We start from the raw sequence: 19,111 nt of genomic DNA, 5'->3' as shown, positions 1-19,111 counted from the left end.
GATCTACTAAAGGAGCTACCTCTCCTTCAATGGAAAAGATTTTCTAATTTCAACCTTATTTTTTATCTGTGTTCACTAAACCGTATAAAAATAAAAATATGATCTTCTGAGTTTTGTTAAAAAATCTAAATATTCCAGATTTTATCAGATTAATATTGATGAGATTAATAATAATAATATTGTGAATTTAATTAAAGAATATTGAGTTTTTGTAGCATTGGAATCTTCAATGTGACAATTAATATGCAATATTAGGTGTGTTTTAGTGTGTGATTGATATCTATGATAACAATTGTACACCTCATATATAATGGCTGAGATTGACTTAAAAAAAAAAAAGAAATCTCTCACCGTTTGATTGAGATTGACTTAAATTTTTTTTTTTATAAATAAAATAAAAAAATAAACTCACCGTTAGATTAATCTTAAAACTAAAAGTTACACATCTCTCTTATAAAAGGAATGTCTATTGTGCAAACCAAACAAATTCATAATTGGAGCAAACCACTTTTAGCTTGTAATTTTCTGAGCTTAAAAAATAAACATCATATCATGCGTGCAATGTAATAACTACTGGATCAACAATTCAAGCAAAAAAAAACAGTAAAATAATGGAAGGAAACAAATTGCTAATGTTTACAAAGCAATAACATAAAATTCTTTAAAAGTTAAAATATAATGATGAAATAAAATATAGATAACAAAATTCTCATGTTCCATGACATGATACCGAGGGCTCGTGATATAAGATAAATATAAAGAAACTGGTTTCAGAATTACATTCTTTATGTTTGTTATCAATAGTCATATTCCTAAGCGTGACCGGTGTCGGGGAGTGAAAACAGAGACTCTGTATAATCCACCAATTCACATCTGTCTGGAAGCAGAGACTCTAGTAGCTGTCCTTTATCATTAAACTTTACCAATCCACCTTTTTCATTATCTGTTCCAACAATATCACCGTACTTTGTTAGGCATACTATCTCTAAAGAATTGTGCAAATCAGGATCAATAGAAAATTGAATAATCTTAGTCCAAGATGAGTGAACTCCATATTTTTGCATCACCCATATCTTCACTGTATTCAGGTCCTTCACCCACGCACTGATAAGTCCTCCAACTTTCAACAATTCATAATATATAGAACAATCATTACTATAACTGAAAATAAAATCATCTGGTAGAGCTATCTCTGATATCTTCATTTCCTTTAAATCAAAGGCAATAATAACATTCTTTGATTTCTCATAATTATGAACCATCCAATGGATAGATCCATTCAAGAACAACCCACATTTAGGGATACATTCCGATATAGTAGTCCCCTTATAAGGCAAATGAGAAGCAACCTCAATTGGCTTCCACTTATTAGCTCTCAATGAGAAAATCATCAATTTAATTAATCTAGTTACTGGATCATTCGGATGAAGTTCGCAGAACCCGGAAACTATCAAGTAATCATCAGTGGGCTGGTAATATGCAAAACCAGAAAGAAGTTCGTAACCATGATTAGTTATTATAGGAGAGTCAGGTATTTGCTTGATCAAACCGGTGGATGGATTCAATAGATAGATGTATGTGTCTTCGTACAAAAACAAAAACCCTCTACAGGAACCTCTTATTTCAAGAGGACGTTTGGGACGAAAAAAATCAAGGGTTGATGAAGCATATGCAGAAGCATCGTGAAGAGATGAATCAACATCTATGGATAAAGGTTCAAGAGCATAACGTTTTACGAAGAGACGTCTATGTGTGGCAGCATGTTCAAAATGTAAAGTAGCAAAATGGTTATTAGAAATTAGAGAAAGCCATGATTTGCAGACACACCTGTAACATAATAGAGTCTTCACTGATAATCTCATCAGAATTTTCATGATCAATTCAGGAGGCAGATACAAGCTGTTCACTCTCTTCTCCTTTGCCATTTTGCCGCCATTTGATAGTAATATCAAGTGCATTATATAAAGTGCATTTTTAGGGTTTAGTATTTCTAGTTCTGAATTATTCAACTAGAAGAGTATTGTATAGAAAGCGTACTAGTATTTTGTTTGGCTTCAATTTATTTAATTTCTAGTTCTGAGTTATGATATAATGCTTTCAATCAAATCAATTGAGTTAAAGAGTGTGGTAAATAAATAGATTTAAAATAATTATATAAAAGAATTAAAAAAAATTAGAAACATGACTTAATATAAAATAAATTTTTTCTATTATAATAAAATATTAAAAAATAATATTTTGCATTTATTTAATTTATTTTCAATTTCTTTAATTTCAATTTTAACAAATTCAACAATTTGAATCGTGTTTTAAAACAATCAACTAATTTTTGTTATTTTATTTAATCAAAACTCTTATCTATTTAATTTTGGTCAAAAGTTGTTTTAGTTATGGATGACGATGGATATTTATGGACACGGATAATTGTCTTTTACTACTCGCTTCGTTCAATAAATATGTTATTTGTTCTATTTTGGAATAAAAACTGAATGTTCAAGCTCTCGAAGGAACCAAAAGTGATGAGAGGTTGAAAACCATTGATATTGGACGGTAGCTCCAATCTCCTCGACACGAGGTAGACCTGCATGGTTAGCACTCGAACGTCCAAGTCGGATAAAAGTTTGAGATGAGTAACGTGAAATTGGAGATCAGAGACTATTTGTCTTCTCATAGTTTGTGAATTGTTTGATATGTTGGGTCGAGTAGAGTGGGCTTGAGAAAGATTGGGCCTTTGGCTGGTATAGAACAGTTACCCCTAAAGCTTGGATGAGTACTGAGCTAGCCGAGGTAAGTCGTAGATATCATTGACCGGCCTCCGTGTAGTAGTTTGGCATGACGTATAATTGAATTGCTTGAGATAAATTTTTGAAAAAGTAATGGGAAACAAGCGCATTTAATGCAGTTTCTTCATTGAGACCATTCATCTTCAATTTCTGACATGTTTTATGATGTGACCAGTTAGGGTGTAGTATAGTCCATAAGTGGAAATATATTCATTGATCTAGTGATCCCTGTTCGTAATCGGTCTTGACACCCACTATTACAAACAAGCAAACAACAACATTCAAGTCACCACGGTTCTTTCAAACACCATGTATTTTTTTCATCTGTTCATAGCTTCACAAAGTAGATGAACTTCATAATTGTTTCATTTTCATGATAATTTTCTATAAAAGGTGCGTCCAAAAATGTATATTTTTCTATGTTGTTGCATGTATTTTTTGTTACTGTATGATGTTGTTGTTGATAAATGTTCCCAAAACAAGAACTATACATTGCTAAGTCACAAGAAATAGGCTTCTTGTGACTTGCCAGTGTTTTGTTCATTAAATTCATATATAGGTTGACAGTAGATGAAGTATATAGTTTATTATATGATATGTAGATTATTTGTTTCATTAACATTTCACTAAAAATACAATCATTTAAATTGACATAGAAACTTATAATCTGAAAAATTAAGTTGTATTTGAAAACCAACTTATATAAATCAACATTTTTTGGATTGCTTTGCATCTCATCATTTATTTCATGTTCCATAGCATTTATAATATGATTCAATGACCTGATTTCTTCAATACATCGATATCTTCTCTTATAGTTTAATTTGAATAAAATCTAATTATTGGCCAGGTCTACCTCATTATCATCGCTTAGCATCGTAATTGTTATGATGATAAGTTATCATAACAATCACGATGATAAGCGACAACAATGAGGTAGACTCAGCCAATAAATCGATGTTGTTCAAATTAAACTAGAATTGAAGGAATCGATGCAATGAAGGAATCATACCATTGAACCATATTTTATGTGTTAAAGATCAAGATATGAATGATGAGAGGCATGCAACTCAGAAAATAGTGGTTTGCTTAAGCTGGTATTGAAGAATAGTTTAATTTTCAGATTATACACTTCTTCATCAATTTGAATGGTTGTATTTATTTAATGAGGTGTATGGAAAAACAAGCAATCTACATAATATATAATAAACTATTGGTACTTACCACAACGGTTATCTAATGTAACCGTGATGAATTGTAATTTATGTTCCAGAATGACGCTGTTGAGAATTAAACCAGAGACCTTTAGGTCTATCACAACAGTTGATTTAACTAATCGTTGTGATAGCTCACACACTTTCTATTATACTACAACGATCATAGGACTGTGATTGTAAGTAACTGATCTATGGCAACACTCTAAATAACAACTCCTGGACCCACGTGATTATATGTATTTTCAAACTACTGTTATATAGATTTTTCAGTAGTAGTGACTTTAGCTTCCCGTGCTCATAAATAGGGGTGAGTTGAATAGTTCGAAGTTTTTGTGACTTTTCAACTTTCAAACTTTCAATTACTTGAAAAAAATAGCTTCACTCATTTCTTTCCTAAGAACATTGCTAAAAGTGATTCAGAATCTTTGTTTAAAGCCTTCGTCTTTTTCATTCTTCATGCTTCATCAACCTTCTTAAGCAAGTTATCCTTCTCACTCCTACTTTTCTGCTTTTTCTGTTTTGTCTTTTCAAAATGAGCGATCGTAATGTCGATTCAGTGAGAGATTATGAAATGAAAACCTCATACGGGTCATCCTCTAATTCTTTTCACACTTCTTTTAGCAATGATCGCGTAGAATTAGAGGTTATAACCATATCTTACAACTCTGGTTTGGAAGGAGCGTCTGAGCCTTGGAGGGAGAAACTTCTTCTTCAGGGTTGCTAAATGCCCTTAATTATATGAAATGCTGGAAGGAGAAAAAGTTACGTTGAAGTCTCAATGCCCTCTCCAGTTCTTTCGAAAGAGGAGTTGCAAGTCAAATTGCTAAGCGGGGAACGCGCTAAAGATGTTTTCCAAGTTCTTCTAAGGACTGAAGGTAGTGAGCCTAGTGACACCGATGTATTGGAACACTTGAATCTTTAGGCCTGACGGGATATTCCGATGTATGATTGGGTTAATGCAAAGATAGAGGGTACTCCCTTGGTTTTAAACACCGATGTCACCCTTGGTGATGCTAATATTATGGTCGGTGACCTTTCAGAATGGTTGGTCCTCCTAGTGTTGGGGAAAAGAGGATATGCTACTCTTTTAACAATTGTGTGCTCCCAGTTTATGAGTGCATGTATGCAACAATAGCATTTTGACTTCGCTTTTTTGAATTCGAACTAGTCGTCCTTAAGAATTTGAAAGTTTCCCATTCCTAGCTTCATTCGGGGTCATGGATGTATATGAGTGTCTTCTAACTATGTGCACAATATACATCCTCAGAGTCCTCCCTTAAAATATTTTTTAATTTTTTTCGCCCGAGGCATACATTGACAACCCGGTTTTATTTCCATATTTATTTATTAGGTGTTTATTTTTATTAATGATTATTTGTGTAATAATTAATTATTTGGTGTGTTTCGTGGTTATTTGAATATTTTAGTAGATGTGTTAAGTTTAGTAATTATCTAATGGGCCAAATTAATTAGAATGTGGAGTTGGGTGGGTTAAGCCCAAATAACAAAGTTAGTAAAGGTGTTATATTAGAAAACCCTAACATAGAAAGAAAATAGAAGGAGGAGAAGCTAGAAAAGAAGGGAAGAGAAAAAGGGGAGTTTCTTGAAGAAGAAGAAGAAGATGGACTAGAGATTTAATCTAAGCCAAGGTAAGGGTGTGAATCCAAGTGATTATGGGTAGATATAATTGGGTAATGTATGTGGGGTTAGCAAATACATGATTTTGGATTGGTAGTTACTATTTCATGAGTGTTGTCTTGGAATTAGTATGTTAATATATGAATTATGTGAAATCTAACTTGTTATAATGATTCTATGTATGATTCTATGAATGGGTATGAAAATAGCATATGATTTGGTGTATGTATGTTGATTTTGTGAAACCCTAACTTTAGAGATTATGATAGAATCCATGAATGTGATTTGTGAGTTATGTTTTGGTGTTTATCATTGATTATATGTGTTATATATGTGATATAAGCATGAAATTCGTGATAAAATAAGAATTGGAACTGATTTTGGGTGAAATGCGGGAAAATGGTTTGCTGTCAACATAGCAAAAATTCTGTAGAAAACGGAGAGGGCGCGTCGCACAGTGTAGGGTGCGCAGTGCGCTTCTAGAAATTTGGCAACCCTCTTGGCAGAAGGTAGCGCGGCTCGCAGGAAACTAGGGCGCGTAGCGTGGCCTGTAACTGATATTTAAATATTTTATTTTCTCGAATTGACTTGTGAAATTGCATGCTATTGATTTATGAATAATTATCTTGAGTATTGATTAATTGTTTGGCATGTAGTGAATGGTTTATTATTGGATTTTCATGAGAAGATGATACTTGAAATATGTATGTATTATGATGTGAATTGATGAATAATGATGCAATACATTTTTGCTATGTTTGAATACATGTGATTGCGTGTTGTGTGCTGATTAACGCATCGTTTGGGATTGAAGTCGTGTTGTGTATGTTTTGCAATGTGGGAAAACTTGTGATTGTGTATTTTAAAAGGCTGATATCGTCTTGTTTGCATGAGTCTTGTTTGTTCCACACTTTCAGTAGCATGAGTCTTTGAAAGAGGCAATGTCGGGTAATCTTGTGAAGACTATTTGCTTGTCCCAAACCTAACGCCGGATGAGGCTTGAAAGCTTAACGCCTAATGGAGCTTTAGAGGTGGTTATCTAGTTCGAGAGATGGACAATCGGCTTGCCGGAATAGGTAACAGATGGATCCGCATTGATCCGCTGTCGCGCACGGATCAAAAACGAGTGTTTTGTAAAAGCTGTAGTAACGGTAACAACAACTCGGATATCGTTCTCACAAGAATTCTTGTAATATTATCAACCAATTGAAGTTTTGATTAGGGGTTTTAAGATTCGATTTAGGAATTTTAGACAAAATAAGCAATTAAATTAAGTGATTATAAATTAAGATGAAACGACAATTTGCTGATTCGGTTCCTATCTATCATTGATTATTGTAATTCCAACCTCCTAAGCGGATTATCTATTCCTATTCGATTATAATATCCATTGACAAGCGCAATTGATAGTATAAGTTGTATGTTCCTATTATCCGAATTAAGCAAACGGGATTAAGTTTCATGAATTAAGCAAACATGAATTAAACGAACATGATAACGAATTAAGCAAACGATAACGTGACTATGGTTAGGATCATACAACCAATCCAAATTAAATCAATATAGTGTATGCAAATCGAATTAAGCAAACAAGAGACATAGATTAATATTGAAAGGAATAGAACTGAATTATAATTATAATAACCTCAAGGTCGGAACCTGAATACAACAAATTGTCTCAAAGGAATTAGTTCTCCATGGAATTCTTACAAGCTTGACTCATAATTTCGTGAATAGTAAAAACGTAACAATGAACATTAGCGGCCAGCCCTAGTTAAATGAGAGAAACAATAATTCGGGTCATAACCCAACTGGGTCAAACAAACATAACCCAGGCCCAAAACTAACGACCCAAAACTAAATAAATCTAATGCTGCAACTTCAAACGAAATTCTGGAAAGTATGCGTCCCGAATCTGACTTTGACTCCAACACAAAAGTTGTGGCTCTACCTCTTAGCTTTCCGGCGATTATTAGAACGCCTCAATCGGATTCTCGTAGCTCTAGTTATGATCATTTTAGTGCAGACTGCTAATGCTGAAAATAAAGTGCGAAAATCAAATTAAACCAAAAATCAACTAAATTAGAAAAACATTATAAAACATAAAAGTAAACAAAGAAAATCAACTAAATGCTTAAGAAAAAACATAGGAGAATGTGCATTAAAATGGACTGATCAACATCCATATCGCATTAAGTCACACTTGAGTCGAACTTGTCGGTGTGAACGGTTAATGTTGTGTGATTTATGTGGTATGATTGTGTGGATATGAATATGGTGAATATGCATATATGTGGATTTTGGTAATAAGATTTTGAGTATACATTTGATGATCTTGATAATTGAATGTGATCACTTGATTTGAGGAGCTATGTTGTATTAGACGAACATGTGGTTCTTAATAAAATAAATATAAGGTATATTAATGTGAAGAGTGATGAATTCTTGAAATTTATTGTTGTTGTATTGATGCATTTCTTATTATCATGTTTATCTATAATGATTTGAATTCCCACCCTTCTGTGGGAATGATGTTCTATTGCGATATTGCGTAGGTTCCGAGGAGAGTGGTGCTTCAGAAGAGGTCTAACTTTAAGGTTTAGATCTCTTATAGAATGTCTTGACTAGGTAGTCATATTGTGCTCTAGTCATTGTAACACTTGGAGGTTTTGGGTTTATTATCTTTGAATTGATGCTATGAGATATTGTTTTGCTCATATGTATTTCCTATTTTGGATATGTTATATTTTGACGTGCGGCTTTGAGCTAAGATATTTGTGACATGGTGGGTGATGTATGGAAATCATCTGATTTTACCATTTTATTGATGAGATAATTATTCCGTTGTAGCTTTGCATGTTTTGTTTTGAATCTTTAATTCTGTGTTACTCGTATGTGACCGGTGCATGTTAAAGTATTGTTTTTGGAAGTAATTGTGTGTAATACCTTCATGTGGTGCACGCTTATTACTTTGAATTTTGCTAAAGTATGCTTCAACTAGTAGTCTAGATTTGGGGGTATTACACACACGTCTTTGAACAACTTCCATAACCAATGGATGATTTACTTTCATCTAATCCATTAGTAGCTCAACTCCTTTACTATGGATTAGGGAAATTTTCTAGGACATTTTTTATTGGTGAAACCTCTCACTTTTCTGACTCATTCTAGTTTTTGTTACCTTCTCCCTGATCCTCCTCTCCCTTGCTGGGTTTTGAACCCAAAATACTGGTCCAAGCTTCATTTTAAACGATCTATTCACTCTTATTGTAGCAAGTCATGTTCTCTCTCTCTCTCTCTCTCTCTCTCTCTCTATCCATACGAGGTTACTGATCACACTCTATCATTATGTGATATTTGTAAGTATTTTAGACGAAATCAGTGGAATTATGACCAAAATCAAATAATTATGTGGAAGAATTAAGAAAAGTTGTTAAAGAAGAAGAAAATGGGACTTAGAAAAAACTCATAACAAAAAGGAAGGAAAGAAGCAAGTTTCTCCCCTGGTTTTCTCGCGATCGCGGTGTTGTTATCGTGGGTGCGATGCAACAATATTCCAATTGCAATGTGGACTAACACGATCGCGATGTACTTGTTTCCTTACATGGTTTTGTAACTTTTTACAAGGATTTTTGCAATTTTTTAAGGGTTACGACTTTTAGGCGAGAGAGTGGCCACAAGGATCTTTTGATTGCAATTTTGTAGAGTATGAGAGCCGTTGGAGAGCATATTTTCCATTGATTTTCATGTTTTCTTCTTATCAACTCATGGTAATTGTTTGTTTAACTAATAATAGTGTTCCGTTCTGGAACAAAAAATGTGTAAAGTGTTGGAACAAAATTTGTTCATACTCCTTGGATTTTGATGATAACAAAGTACTTAAACAACAATAAGGAATACTAACATTTGCTTAAGTGTGCAGGATCATTATGTTGGTATATAACTAGGTTCGAACCAAGTTAAATAGATTATAAATAAGAATCATCTCAAATACTATTGAAGCATAATATGATTTTTGTATATAACCTCAGGGCCCAGATTATCTCAACTTGAAAAGGCAATAGTTATCAGATGCATAATTCAACCCCCTTTTGTGTATTTTCTCACCGTCAGGTGAAAGCAGCTAAGGCCAATCTTCTAATTCACTAGTTGTCATACCCCAAAATTTGCCCATCATATTTCAAGATATTTTGGCTCATATGATCTTCAGCTGCTCAAGGCCACAGAAGAAATAGGCAGACAAACCCTCTCCTAAGCAATCAACCCATAACTAGGATTTTGCCCCTCTCAAGGAAAAATCAGGTTCAGATACCTCAAGTGGTCTGCATACTTCCTCATATGCTTCAAAGCATCACCATGTCAATTTTCAAGCCTCATGGCTCAAGATTTCTCAGTCAAATGCGTAAATGATCAATAGTCGACTAGTTTGACCTAAAAGTCAACTATGGTCAACCTACAGTCAAAACTCCTTATTTTTGGTCAACATCAACATTTTGAGGTGATATTCATCGTTTAATCAAGGGTTGATCATGATTCATCATGAGAAGTTCAGAAATCAACAAAACTCATAGTTTCTAAATTAGGGTTTTAAGGAGAAAGTCAACTGAACTTTGATTGATCATAAATCTCACATGGTTTATGATAAATTCCCCAACCAAATCCTATTCTTAAGGAAATTTCATCCTATAAAACTTTTATGTTGGGCCCAAGACCAAGAAACGCATTATTTTAGAGATATGCGACAAAACATTACAGGTCCTTCTAGAGGTTCATAAAAAGCAGTTTTTTGTCAGGACCAATATCATCAAGTTAAAATCTTCAAATTCAAAAAAGGTTCTTAACTGGCTTGTATAGGACATCTTTGGATTTCCAAAAAGTCCTACAACACTTCAATACCATAAAAATTGAGAGAGTTATGATTGGTACTAGTTGGCTAAATTCAAGAAAAATGAGAAACCCTAATTGGCAAATTTTCAACTTTTGAGCAATGGGCTTATATTTTTGAGTTTCCCACGTAATACTAAGCCCAAAAGGGGTCCATTCGTCAAATAATATTATTATTATGATATTATTTCATTTATATTGGATTTTAATCATAAAATATTCATGAAATCATAAAATAATTCTATGATCAATGTTCCAAATTTATCCTTGATTTAATCTGATCCAAGCTTGATCCAATGGCCAAGAAAGAATGAAGAAAGTGCATAAAATAGATAGAGTTCAAAAATAAAAAGTTTTAATGTGTAACTCGGTGGCAAAACTGACTTTATTATTTCGCAAGCAATGTTGCGGTGAGCAAGAGTCGCCACCGACTTTTATTTTGTCCAATTTTAGGAAAGGTAAAAAGTATAAAAAAAGACCTTTTTTAAAAAAGAAAACGGGCTCGTGGGATAGATTATGAAAAGGGAAGGTGTAAGCACCCTTTTCATCCGTAGTTGTCTACGGGCTCTTAATTTGCTTAGCTCATGTTTGTTTTCGGTTGTTTGAAAAGAGTTTTTTGAATAAAAGGACTTTAGCTTAAAAGCGTAGCCTTTTTTTTTGAAAGGAGTGTAAAAATAGTTTTGTATTTGAGCAAGCAATCTAAGAGTACTACCCTAATAGTTGGTCTTTTTCTATGCTTTTTAAAGTTCCTAGGACTATCCATACTATGTAGAAGTAAGTAGTCCTTGTTTATATTGGACGTGTTCAGGACAATCGAAGGGTCGTCGGAGGTCGTTGAAGGCAACAGGTAGAGGTACCTTTAGCAATTTCGAAGGGACAATCGTCACTTTTTCGTAGGCAACAGTCGAGGGTCATCGAGGGACTTAGTGATGATTTTGTATTGAGGGACCTTTGCTAACGGGTACCTCTATGTTTCGAGGGACACGACCTTATAATCGAAGGCAACCAAGAGGGGCGTACCCTAGAGGTGAGTGTGTGAACAAGTACGGAAGAAGTGTGTTGATTTGAATATTTATCTTGAGTTAGTGAGCTAACGTTCAATTATTAGTCTTTCCATACAATCTTAATTACTAGCAGTTAATATATTTACAGAAAATAAATTGCGGAAAAGTAAAGGTTCCTACGCTATTACATCGCTTTGGGGAGGGGATTACAATAAAAAACCTGGCGGGAATGCGGAAAGTAAAGCCCTAATTAACTATTACAAGTAAAAAAATTAGCGCAAAAATATATACAACTTTAACAAGTTAAATATCCTCAAGGAGTAGTCCAATTGCTCAAAGATGATAATACCTCGCATAAACAAGAAGATGGGGAAAATACTTGCCAATATAAAAGAGAGAATAACTAAAATGTTTTTTTTGGTGTTTTATATTTTTAATAGTCCACATTAAATAGTTTAAATTAATAATAATAATAATAATAATACTAATAATAATAATACAACTAGACTAATTCTAATGAATTAAATATTCTAATTAAAACATATAATTCTTTTATTTTTTTGTTACATTATAAAATCAACCTTGAATTATAATACTCTAATTATGATTTAGTAAGTTTTAAATGTGAGGCCAAAAGGGGGGTATGGGTTAAAAATAGGAATGAATAAGTAAAATATGAGAAGGAAAGGCCCATGTCTCAAAAACTCTAAAACCCTATATTTGATGAATAAATCAAAAACAAAGGGACATTATCAGTACCAAGGGGCACCGCCCCTCACTCTTTCCAAACCTTCTTCCATCTAATCTTTAGGCCAATCAGGAGACGACACACGTCTTACCCCTCTTAATAAAACAAACAAAACAAATAACCCACCACATATCCACATACGTTACAGAAAATGAAATAGAACTCACATTCAACTTCCAGCCCTGGTTCCCAACAAAACCAACACAAAGCTAAAACAAAAGCCATGATCATGAGAGAAAAGAAGCAACAAAATATTTAACAGGAAGAGAACCTGAGTGATGGTGATGACGGTGATTGTGGCTTCCATCAGCGGGAGGTTATGGATCTGAATCGCGGTGGCTTCCATCGGCGAGGTGATGACGATCGGAGGGCTATGGATGTGCGATAATGATTGTTTCGGCAGATAGGAGACATCGTCGCAATTGAAAGTTCCAATCGATTCAGCTGTGTTGTTGCTTTTGATTCAGATTGAAATGATGATGTTGAAGCTTCGCTGCGATTGTCGACGAGAGGAATTGTTGCGCTTTGGTTTCGAGGCGTTGGTGGATTTCGATTCGTCGGGAGAAGCTGCGGCGTTCGGTGATGCTGCTGTTGCTGATTGTTGAGTTGTTGTATAGCGGTCCTGAGACGCTGCTGTGCCTGAAACAAAAAAAAAAACAAGCAATTTACAATCGGATGTGGCTGTTGTAGTATTGATATGGTTTGGGATTGTGTATCGAAAGCTAAAACTGATGTTGTCTTGAATATGATGATGGGTGGTGTTCTCATGGTTTGTATGTATGATGATGAGAATTTGATGTTATGTTTTTGTGAGATTGTTTAAAAAGCATATGCTGGGTGACAAAAAGTCATGTTACAAAAGGGAACTTATATGTGTTAATGTGAAAATAGAAGAAAAGTTGATTTTATTTTGGAAAATTTTGTACAGGGATTGTTAGAGATCGTGGAAGAAGGTCAGGAATTGTTGGTAGAAAAATGTTAGAGATCGTGGAAGAAGGTCAGGAATTGTTGGTAGAAAAATGTTAGAATTGGGAGAGATTATTGTTATGTGTGTACAGTGAATTTTTGTGTTGGAAAAATAAGGTTTATTGGTAGTTATGAATTAGGAAAATATAATACTCTTCTAATATAGTAAAAGAGAAAGACGTAATGTACACTTTTGATATAACAACAAATAAATAATGTAACCAACAAATACATAATAATAATAATATGTAATTTTAAAAAAAATTGTTGATTTAATAAATAACCATCAGAATCATCATCATCATCTAGTTAAAAGAAAATACAAATGAAAAAATAATGGAGGAGCCTCATATAAAAATCATCCATCATCATCTAGTTAAAAGAAAACACAAATGAAAAAAATAACGGAGGAGCCTCATATAAAAATCATCGGCCAAAAAAAAAATTGTAATATCCTTTTAAAAAGGAGGCCTCAGGTGTCATCATTGGCCAAAGAAAAATAAAGATTTTGAAAAGTTTATGAAAAACGATTTGTAAAAAATATGAAAATTGTGTTAGTGGTTGTTGATGAAGGTTAGAAAATTGTTGGTAATTGTTGATGAAAAGAGATGGTGGAGAGTGCCCTATTTATAGATTGAAAATTAGGTTAAAACCAATCCAAAATAAAGAAAAAGTCCAACCCAGAGGCCCATGAAATTTCTTGATCCCCAAGTTTTTGGGCGTACTTGTGTCCAGGTGCAAAAAGAAGGATTTGTGACCTTTTGATTGCAAGTCTTACTTCCTAACCAACTGGGTTATGTTATTTATTAGAAATAATAAGTCAATTAAAAGTGTATGAAGCATCGGCCAGCATTTTATTTTTATTAAAATATAAACAATTTAAGAGTAAACTATTATATTTTTAAAATAGAATTTAAATTGAATATTTATAAAATTCAGGATGTTAATGTAAATGAACCCGAGATTTTATAAAATCCAATTTTTTGAAATAAATTTGAATATTTGAAAAGTGTGGGCAAATTTTGGGGTATGACATAATGCAAATTGCAAATCAAATATTTTCTACATGAAAGCAAGATATTTTCTCCATGGTATTTGACCTAATCTAACCCTTTATATAAACACAACATTACCAAATGCAAGGAGAACGAAAACCCTTGCCACAAAAACTCTTTCCACACTTCCAAAAAATCAAGAAACTAGGGAATGTAAGTTCTTGCAATACCACCATTGATTAATTTTTATATATAAGTGACAAGCGTGACTCCTTGGCAATCAGCATGGCGCCTGTTCGATTCCTCCCAGCGTCTTGCATTGTTCTTTATTTATTTGTTTTCACTTGCCTGCAGATCCAGCGCTCCCAGCCAAAGCATGCCTACGATGCACTCTCAACCTCAGCCGTTGGATCATCACTGATCCTAAATCCAAGGCCCCTGAGAACGTTATCCACCATTTTCCTCCAGGAGAGTCCCAAACTGGATCACAGCAAGTGTTACTTTTTTTCTTTGTTTTTTTTATCCCAATTTTGTTTTTTAACTAACCTCCTTCCTCTTTCTTTTTTTTAATTAACAAATCAACCAATAAATTTAGTTTGATTAGATTTAGGTTAAAAATAAAAGTTAGTTTTATATGATTAGTTTAATTAGGTTTTTTATTTTAATCATAAAATCTTAATAAAAATATCAAAAATAATTAGATTTTTTAGGTTAAATTAGTTTTAATTTTTTATATAAGTTCTCTCATTGAACATAATTAGTTCTTTAACTAATTGTAATTAGGTTAGTCATGTATAATTATTCAATGTAGGTTAACTTGTACGAAATCAAGCTAATTAGTTTTAACGATTAAGATTAGTAAATTAGGGTTCTCAATTAACTTTAACCCCAAATATTTTTACTAACCCTAAATTACTCCCAATTCTTCTTATCCCTTTCTAAATCTCTGCGATTGTCGCATGTATGATTATCTACTGATTACCTTTAAAATTCTAGAAATCGTTGTATAGGTCGCAAGCCTTTTTTGTAATAACGTAGATTTACTTTCCGCATTTTAAATTTCCGTACTTTAAATTCCTGCTCATATTTCAATTGTTAGATGTATGTTTAATTAGGTGTGCATGGCAACATAATGAAATCAAATCGTAGCTAACCTAACGCAAGATAATATACTCGAATCTAACTCAATCACACACACTCACCCCTAGGGTACGCCCTTCTTGGTTGCCTTACGAGTAATGGTCGTGTCCCTCGAATATGGAGGTACCCAATAGCAAACGTCCCTCGATTAAAAATCATCAAAGATCATGGTCCCTCGACGACCATCGATGTTGCCTACGAATACATGATCTAGTCCCTCGATTGCTGTCAACAAAAAAAGATGATTTGTCCCTTCGAATTTGCTAAAGCTACCTCTACCATGTTGCCTTCAACGACCATAGATGACCCTTCACTGTCCCGTATACGTCCAATAGATAGGACTACCTACCCAAAAATGGTATGGTTAGTCCTATCCCTTCAAAGAAAAATATAAAGTATATGAAAGACTAAATATAGGGTAAGTAGCTCTTAGATTGCTTGCTCAAACAAAAAAAATGTTTTTTCCACCACTTGTTTTTTTTTCAAATGAAATTTCAAAAATACTTCGCATACATCCTTGGGGACCGACACAAGGATCATTTCGAAGTCTTTCCTTACTATTGGCACCTTCTTTCAAAATACACACTCACACACTTTGCTTGTTCAAGCTTTTCAAACAAAACAAAATGAGTTAAGAAAACTAAGAGCCCATAGATAACTACGGATGAAAAGGGTGCTAACACCTTCCTTTTCATAACTTACTCCCCGAACTCAAACTCTTTTCTTAAAGGTCTTTCCTGTACTTTACCTTTCCTAAAATTGGATAAAATAAAAGTCGATGGCGATTCTTGCTCACCGCAACATTTGTTTGCGAAATAAAAAGTCAGTTCTCACACCGTGTTACACTAGTATGAACTATTTAAAATGAAGGATGATGAAGACATTGAAACCATGTTCCCCAGGTTTCAAGTTCTTGTATCAGGCCTTTAGGTTTTGAATAAGAGTTATACTTCGGCAGATCATGTCAAAAAGATTATGAGGAGTCTTCCTGTAAGATTCAAACCTAAAGTTGTAGTTATTCGGGAAGTTAAAGACCTGAATACCTTAAATATTGAAAGTCTGATTGGCAACCATCAGAGCCATGAAATAGAACTGAATGGAGACGATTCATGAAGTGTCCAAATCACTGGCTCTAAAATCTTCTATTGAGAAATCTAGTGGTAAAATTTTCATATCCTCGAGAGTTAGTAAATTTGAAGAACCTTCTGATGAAGGAGTTTCTTATGATAACTCAGATGTTGTGTCTGGTAATGCATCTAAATTATGCATATAAATGAGCGTCTGGAGACGTATCTTCAGACACTAGGAACAGTCGCGACTTTTCACATTATTCAAATAGTTAGAGAATTGAGTCTATAAATAGAAAGGTCATCTACACTTTTTACCATATTTTTCAATATATTCCAACATGTTCACATTATTCATATGCTCTATCACTCATATGAATATAATAAATGGCCCTCTCATTCCATGACTATTCACAAGATCTTGATTCAATATATAAATTATGTTCACAGTAAAATTAAGCACTTAATTAGTAAGTATATAAAGTATACATAGAGATTAAAATTACAACATCAATCATCATAAGACATTTTATTAAAAGATTTTACATCAGGTTTCAAGATATATGATGTGAAAAATATTTGTTAAGGGATTTTACATTAGACATTTATTTCCACTGAAATTTTGTAAGTAAAATATTTTGTAAATAATATGAAATTTTATTAAAAAAGATTTCACATCGAACATGAATTTGCACTGATGTAAAAAAATCCATTAATGTGAAAAATAATATGGTGGCAGTTTCATAAATAAGATAAAATTTAATTATAAAGGATTTCACATCCGGCCTGAATTTGTACCTGATGTAAAAAGTGAGGCTTTACATCGTAAGTACCCCCTTAGCCATCTGCCTTCTACGCGCTTTTCATTTTTCACAAATGGAGTTCCAAAAATCCTTTCCATTTTTCACAAAAATCAACTTCTCTGTATCACAACAACACAATTGGAACCTATAAAACGGAGCCGAAAAGCCACGGCTTGTTCCACTGATCTCCATCGTGACGAACCTCTTCCTCACTTCGACGAACCACGCACGTCGAGAAGCCCTCGACCACTGCCGACAAGTCTGTTATCGCGCCGCACTGATGAGCCTCCATCTCTCATCTTCCCATTCGGACATTTACTTGTGCTTCACGGCTTATTTATCTCTCAACCCCATTTCTCACTTTCTAATGAACAAACACACATTTCTTTCTCTCGTTCCTTTCTTCCACAAAAATGGAAACTTTTTTCAATCTGAACCCATAAGGTACGTCTTTTATTTTCAAAATTTTCTATTGGATTTTTTATTTTTTCATGCAATCATTAATTCCAAAGTGTTAAAGGTTGTATTTTGATTTTTGGGTTAGTGTGTTCTTCCAAATGTTTGATCATTTTCTTCACCCAAAGTTTAACAGCATGTCTAGTTTTGTGGGTGTACTTGTTTATGATCAATGGGTTCAGAGCCAGTTCACCTTAAGGGGAGTGTTTTATGTTCTTTCTTTGATGTTCTTCAAAAGTTAAAGCTATAGGTTTCTGTTCCATTCGATTTCTTTGTTTTGTTTCTTATATGATTTCCCTGTCTTAGAATATGCGTGTTTGTCATTTTTTAGACGAAATAGTATCAAAATGGATAAGTTACACTCATCTCCCTAAGCTAAAATTATACATCTACTCCCTTGCATTAGGAAAAGACATTGAAATCTCACTCAGTTGCCTGAATCTCCCATAGTAGATGAGTGCAATTTGCCACAAGATCATACAAGAATGTCATTAGATGCTCAATTTGTCTCTAGGGTCTTAGCATGTATGCACCTAACTTGAACGTATACTTTTGTTTTAGTTTTGAATGTTTGAGTGGGAAAATATATTCAGTTTATTTGCAAGTACTTTTATAAGTATTATCTATATATTGAAATTGTGTGGTAGGCACATTTAAATTTGCAAAATCGAGCTATAGCAAAAGGCGACGGCTCAAAAAGTTCTTCTTCATTTTTGAAGACAGCCACAACGGCTGTTTATCATGCAATAAATGAATCTGAGAAGGCTTCTTATGTTGCACATATTAACAGTTACCTGGCTGAAGATAAATTCATGAAGCAGTTTCTTCAAATTGATACATCTGCAAATGGATTGTTTGATCTTGCTAAAGATGGAGTTCTGCTCTGGTAAATGATCGGCGCACAACACGAGATCAATCTTTTTTAAAAGACTAACATTTTTTCTCTCCAGTTTTATTGGTTATTTTACTGCTGAAGCAAGTTAATTAATATAATTGTTCCTTGGACCATAGGTGCACAGTGGTTAATATTGGTATACAGGATATGGTTGAAGGAAGAGTAGGTTCAATCTTCTTTTTTGTCCCTATCCCCTTTTTGCAATTTTATTTGTCTGAATTTTGAAAAACTATAACACTTCAATTATGAACATTTTCTTGTTTGTTTATTTTTAGGCTTATTTGACAAATATTCAAGGTATGCTACTGCAATCTGTGCCAATTAGAATCAGGTCGACAAAAATAAAAGATCTGAATGTCGTTGTTCTTTCCATAAAAGGTATATGTATATTATAGAAATGTAGGTATAGATATATAGAATATTTATGGTGTAGAAAAGGAATAGTATATTGATGAAGATATATAGTAACTTGGTATGATTTCACAAATAATTAAGGTATGCTACTAAAATCTACT

At 33.5% G+C, this 19,111-nt stretch overlaps 1 protein-coding gene across 1 annotated transcript; it reads right to left on the bottom strand.

Annotated features, from left to right (window-relative positions):
• Positions 1-812: 812 nt before the first annotated feature.
• LOC131614429 (F-box/kelch-repeat protein At3g06240-like) lies at positions 813-1,925 on the bottom strand. The gene has a single exon (XM_058886011.1). It carries the CDS (start codon positions 1,923-1,925, stop codon positions 813-815), a length of 1,113 nt encoding a protein of 370 aa, XP_058741994.1.
• Positions 1,926-19,111: the final 17,186 nt, after the last annotated feature.

This window comes from Vicia villosa, linkage group LG6, assembly GCF_029867415.1.
Source record: "Vicia villosa cultivar HV-30 ecotype Madison, WI linkage group LG6, Vvil1.0, whole genome shotgun sequence".
NCBI classification, from domain to species: Eukaryota; Viridiplantae; Streptophyta; class Magnoliopsida; order Fabales; family Fabaceae; genus Vicia; species Vicia villosa.
This window is presented reverse-complemented; position numbering and strand designations above follow the sequence as displayed.

Bases quoted from the DNA above. Each gene is read 5' to 3' on its own strand.
- LOC131614429 (XM_058886011.1), bottom strand. From the start codon at position 1,925: ATGGCAAAGGAGAAGAGAGTGAACAGCTTGTATCTGCCTCCTGAATTG.